We start from the raw sequence: 6,129 nt of genomic DNA, 5'->3' as shown, positions 1-6,129 counted from the left end.
TTACCTCTCAAAATACCATCATTTCTGTCCCCACATGACCATTGCTGGAGAAATACTATACAGTAACACATTTACGCCCTTCTGTTCATTGAATCACATCAACAGTTTACAAAAGGCTTATTTTCTGGCGCATTTAAACATTAATAAACCCGCATCAGCAATTAAACATATCTTATGTGGTACTGTCAAAATAAAAATTGCAAAAAACATATTAAACGTTAAAAAATAGAGACATCAAATATTTGAACTCACAATTTGTAGTACCCATTCGATGCTGTATAAGCCAGTGGTGCCCCTCGTAGTCGGTTGATTGGAGTCGAAATGGCGGGCATTTCCCCATTTCATTTCCCCATTTCATCGCCGACATGGTCTCACAAGATGTAGTTTCTCTTTAAATATCCTTCTTGAAAATGGCCTTGAAAATATATGTGTTGTCTTGTCTAATCATAAAAGATGCAGACGAGGCGTGTTGGCTGACTTCTTGAAGTTTACTCCACAGCGTACTCATCAATAACATCCAGCTGCCGACATGTCTACATTCAACAACCTAAAAGAGGCTACTGCGCTGCACTTTACTACTGTGCCATGCTGGGTAAAGAAGTTCTTATGTAACCCAACTCATAACATCAGTACATATCTGCCACCTGATCAATGTTTTGTTCTACTTCTTTGTAGGTCAACACTTCCTGCTTCCTGCTGAGTTGCAACTTGTGATTGGATACTCACTTTGGAATGACAAGTGAGTATCCAATCACAGTCTCGTTCACATCAGGCTACCTAGATAGGCTACTGTCAACAACCTGTGATCTGATTGGCTATTGCACCTGTTTATCACTTTATGTCCCCGTTCACTTACAGCACACGGACGCCCGCATTGTTGAATCTGAAGGCCTTGGGCAGATTTGGTACAGCATGGCAACATAAGCTAGCTGAATTCTGATTGGATAACAACTCTATAAACTAAAAACAACAGCACTGGAAGGAACATAATATGACATTAAGAGAATATGAATACTTTTAAATATTTAGGGAAAGTAAATTCTAAATTACTTTAATTAACAATCTTTAATTATGATCATGATTTATGGTTATGTTAGGCCAGGAGAGAAGGCCTTGCTGGCCCTGACGGCACACCACTGAGGGGAATATACGCTAGGTCATGAAAAAACACATAGGCTATTTCATCCCTACAAGCTTTTTTTCACTGCTCCCCAGGGGATTTTAAATCCCCCGAAGAGCAGTGAAACCTACGAAATGGGCTTGTAGGGATGAAATGCCTCTGTGTGTTTTCCTGACCTAATGTGTGTATATATATATATATATATATATATATATATATATATATATATATATAGTATTGATTGTGATTTAAAAAAAATGAAACAATTAATATTTATTAATTTGATGGGGGAATAATGGGACTTACACTTTTTTGTGCCCCTCTGCCCCCTCCCCAAAAATACAATAAATGAATAAATAAACCAAACAAACAAGAAAAATAATAAAAGTAAAATAATAACATTCCCTCCTATCCCCCATCCCGAATTTCTGTCACAGTGGCCAAACTAAAAAAAATAAAAAAATGTTTAAAAAATACAATTTATATATTGTATTGATTGTGACTTAAAAAAAATATATATTAATTTAACAGGGAAATAACATTACAGATACTGAGAAAACAGACACTTTTTTGCCCCCCCCCCCCCCCCCAAAAAATACAAAAAACAAAGCAAAAAAAGACAACAACAAAAAATAAACACATTAAAATGAAAAGGAAAATAATAACACTCCCTCCCACACCCCGTCCAACATTTCCGTCACAGTGGCCAAACTAAAAAAAAGTAAAACCAATATATTGTATTGATTGTGACTTAAAAAAAACTTAATAATAATAAAATAAATAAATACAATTAAAAATCGAAATAATAATAAAAGTATATATGTATATATATATATATATATATATATATATATATATATATATATTCATTCATTTAATAGGGAAATAATAATACAGGTACTGATAAAACAGACACTTCTTGTGTCCCCCACGCAAAAAAAAAAAAATAACAAAAAAAACAAACAAACACCAAAAACAAATACAAAAAAAGAAAAAGGAAAATAATAACACTCCCTCCCACCCCCCCGTCCAACATTTCCGTCACAGTGGCCAAACTAAAAAAAAGTAAAACCTATGTATTGATTGTGACTTAAAAAAAAAATTAATAATAATAAAATAAATAAATAAAATCAAAAATCTAAATAATAATAAAATTATATATATATATATATATATATATATATATATATATATATATATATACACATACATGTATATACGCATATCTTCATTCATTTAATAGGGTAATAATAATACAAATACTGATAAAACAGACACTTTTTGTGTCCCCCCCGCAAAAAACAAACAAACAAAACAAAAAACAAAAAAACACAAAAAACAAATACAAAAAAAGAAAAAGGAAAATAATAACACTCCCTCCCACCCCCGTCCTACATTTCCGTCACAGTGGCCAAACTGAAAAAAAAAAGTAAAATGTATATATTGTATTGATTTTGATTTTGTTTAACACAAATAAAAAGAGAGGGGGGTGCCGAATAAAATTATTTTTCTCTTTCCGTGTCATGTCCACGAACGCCTCACCAGTCCGTGAACGCCTCACCACTATCCACTGCATAATGAGAGCACATACACAGCCCCCATTGGCTGACGTGGCAGCCAATCAGAACACGCAAAGTAACTTCAGCGTGGAACTGAAAAGTTTGGATGTCAGAGTTACTGAAGTCCTCCAATAAGACGTCCAATAACGCAGCCGGTTTCACTTCTTCTTCGTTTTTCCCCCCCCTTCTTGTTGTTGTGCGCGTCGTCGATGTGCGTGTTTGTCTAGTTTGTGGTAGCCTCCGCTGAGAAAGTCCGAAGAAAAGCTCCGGAATGTACACGACCGGACTCAACCCGTTCTACGCCTCCAACTTCAGCCTGTGGTCCGCGTACTGCGCGGGAGGCTTCGCGGTGGACACCAGCAAGAAGCCTTCCTTCTGCATCGCGGAGCTCCTGCAGGCCGGGGACGCGGACAACATGCCCGGCTCCTCCGCCCTCATGGTGCATGTGCCGGCTCAGCAGCACCGGGGCTCCTCCGGTGGCTCCCCGCTGCGCCCCTCGCCGGTCGGCCCAGGGGAGGCGTCCGTGTACGGGGCCAGGTTGAGCCCCGCGTCCCCGTACCACAGACCCGGACTACAGATGACTTCTGTCCCCCGAGGGGCCCTCGGCTCCCCGCAGGCTCCTCCGCCTTCAAGCAAGGACCTCAAATTTGGAATCGATCGGATATTGTCTACGGATTTTGACGCGAAGGGAAGGGAAGCGACGTCTTTAAGAGGTGAGGAGACAATTCATATGCAAAACAACAACATTATTAGTGTAGTCAGACTTTCAGTATTTTATTGTCATTTTTTATTGGCCCTAGTGTGTGAATGTGAGTGTGAATGTTGTCTGTCTATCTGTGTTGGCCCTGTGATGAGGTGGCGACTTGTCCAGAGTGTGCGCCACCTTCCGCCCGATTGTAGCTGAGATAGGCACCAGCGCCCCCCGCGACCCCAAAAAGGGAATAAGCGGCAGAAATGGATGGATGGATGTTTTTGTGCAGGGGAAAAAAGAGCCTCTGCAGAGTAGGGGTCATAGGTCAGGAAAGTAGTGCAAAAGGTGTGCTATATATTCCATATTTGCACTTTATACTGAAAAAACAACGGATATTTATTCTTAAAAATGTATCGAAAAAAAAATAATTAAGCATAATTAAATAGAATTTGTTCAAATTTTTAATGTCAAATGTCGTACCTTATTTTTTTTTAATAAACCTTTGGATGCTTACTTAAACACATTTAATATAGGAACGAAATTAATCTATTAAATTTAGTCATTTTAATTGAAAATTTATTTTCTGTTGCTTCTATTAATAATAGTTTAATGTGTCCAGAACTTTAAATACGCAAACAAGTTTGCGCGTAGAGCGCACGCCAAAGGACTTTTCTTCCTATTATTATTTTTTGTATTAATGCACACACGTTAAAAGTGCCATTTCAATGTTGATGGTGTGCATTAAAAAGGAACATTCTTTAAAAATATGCATTAAGGCTATAAAGAGTGTTTTATCCGATTACTCCATTAATTGAATAAACTAATCGATAGATCACTAATAATCCATAGCTGCAGCCCAAAAATTGTTTTGCATACAAAACAACAAATTCAACATGATTAATACTTAAACACATCCAAACAGCAGTAACCTGGGAAATTGTCCTTTCTTACCAGTGATGGAGCAGGAATGGGCCAGGAATGTGTTTGCAGTAAAATTTCATATCATTATTCATTGATTCACATTTTACATGCGCTTCTGCAATTATTAAGTATTTAAGTTATTTGTAAAAAAAAAAAATAATCTTTGCTTTTCCCCTCTCTTTTTTTAATTGAAACGTTTTTCTACATGCAAATAGATCACAATAAACTTAAATTAATTAATAAATAAACTTACAGATTTTTCAAACGTCACAAATTCTGACGGATACCTGGGAAGTTGTCCTTTATATTCAGATCAGTGACGGAGAAGGAATGGGCTAGGAATGTGTTTGCAATGAAATGTCATATTAAACACCGTCACTCATTAATTGACAGTTTTACATGCGCATCTGCAATTATGGAATATTTACATTACAAGATACAAATATCTTTTTTTTTCTTCTTTAAATTGTAACGTTTTGCTTTATTTTTTAATTTAACTGCATTTTGCACATTGCAAATAGCCCCCAGGCTGCACTTTGGACACCCTTAGCGTCTCTGGCCGCACCCGACCCTTTAAAAAGCAACATCAGCAGTCAGGGTTCTGCTACGTGAACTTACTGTAAGTCCATTTCTCGTCCTACACCACAGATCTCACGTCCATTGTTAGCTCCAACCGTCAGTCAGGCATCCACATCCCCATGCAGGCGGCGGCCGGCCAGTACTTCTCCTCCATGGAGGCCGGGATGAACGACGCCGCCTCCATCATGAGTTCACTAGGCAGCAGCAGCAGACAATCAGGCCCGCATCAGTTTCAGGACACCTTCCCAGGTAGTCTCATATTCATAGGACAACAAAAAGGGACACATAGTCTTATTATAGGCCCCTATTCTTCCTCCATTCTAACGCCATGTTGTGTCTTGATGACCCGCAGGTCCCTACGCCGTCCTCACCAAAGACACCATGCCGCAGACGTACAAGAGGAAAAGGTCGTGGTCCAGGGCGGTCTTTTCAAACCTGCAGAGGAAAGGCTTGGAGAAGAGGTTTGAGATCCAGAAGTATGTCACCAAGCCGGACAGGAAACAGCTGGCAGCCATGCTGGGCCTGACGGACGCTCAGGTGACTTGAAGCCTCATCTGACCACCCTGAGGAAGAACACACAAGCAAACACATGTTTGGCCTATGCAAGCTAATTGTTCTCACATTGCACATCCTGGCACTTTTTGTGTGTTTGTAAGTGTGCTCAAATAGCTGGAATTAGATGAGTGTGTACCAATAACAGCAGCATCATGTATAGAGGCTATATAGCAGCACAGCACGCAGAGTAAGCAGGCAAGATCAAATAGAAAAACATACATTTGGGGGCAGATTTCCTTTCTTCCTTCATTCATTTCAACATTTAAAAAAAAAAATCTAAACATATTTATCTTTATGATGAAATTGGTGGAGGTCTTCTCCGTAATAGTGTTGATTTTGTCAAGTTTTGCAAAAATATAAAAAGAAACCTATGATGGGGCACTCATTAAAACACAGTAGTACATTGAAGACGTTTATTTTTGTATGTTTGTATCTTTATAATCAGTGTACTTATTATGATATTGTTATTTTATTGTATTCATTTTCATTATAACCCTATTTCAATATTTATACATACTTTTAATTGCTAATTTACATTTAATTGCTGATTAACTACATATTGGGTCCATTGTTTTATAAAGTTATCGGATAAATTAATAAACATTTATAGCAATATACACACATTTGTATCTATTAATTAACAATTAGTTATGTTAATATTACTGTTTTTTAAAAACAAAACAAAACAATAGAATGATGAGCTC

The 6,129-nt window shown here is 37.7% G+C and overlaps 1 protein-coding gene across 2 annotated transcripts in view; it reads left to right on the top strand.

Moving 5' to 3' along the window:
* The first annotated feature begins 2,737 nt into the window (after positions 1–2,737).
* Positions 2,738–6,129, top strand: part of hlx1 (H2.0-like homeo box 1 (Drosophila)) — a 6,532-nt gene continuing 3,140 nt past the window's right edge. Inside the window, exons 1-3 of one of the 2 annotated variants that reach the window (XM_061885950.1) lie at positions 2,738–3,392; positions 4,940–5,119; positions 5,223–5,407. In XM_061885950.1, coding sequence (XP_061741934.1) covers positions 2,951–3,392; positions 4,940–5,119; positions 5,223–5,407 — 807 coding nt within the window. In that variant the 5' untranslated portion in view covers positions 2,738–2,950. The remainder of the gene's footprint in view (positions 3,393–4,939; positions 5,120–5,222; positions 5,408–6,129) is intronic. The other variant, XM_061885951.1, reaches the window with a different exon arrangement.

This window comes from Nerophis ophidion, linkage group LG24, assembly GCF_033978795.1.
Source record: "Nerophis ophidion isolate RoL-2023_Sa linkage group LG24, RoL_Noph_v1.0, whole genome shotgun sequence".
NCBI classification, from domain to species: domain Eukaryota; kingdom Metazoa; phylum Chordata; class Actinopteri; order Syngnathiformes; family Syngnathidae; genus Nerophis; species Nerophis ophidion.
Note: the sequence above shows the minus strand (reverse complement) of the source record. Positions and strands in the feature narration are given on the sequence as shown.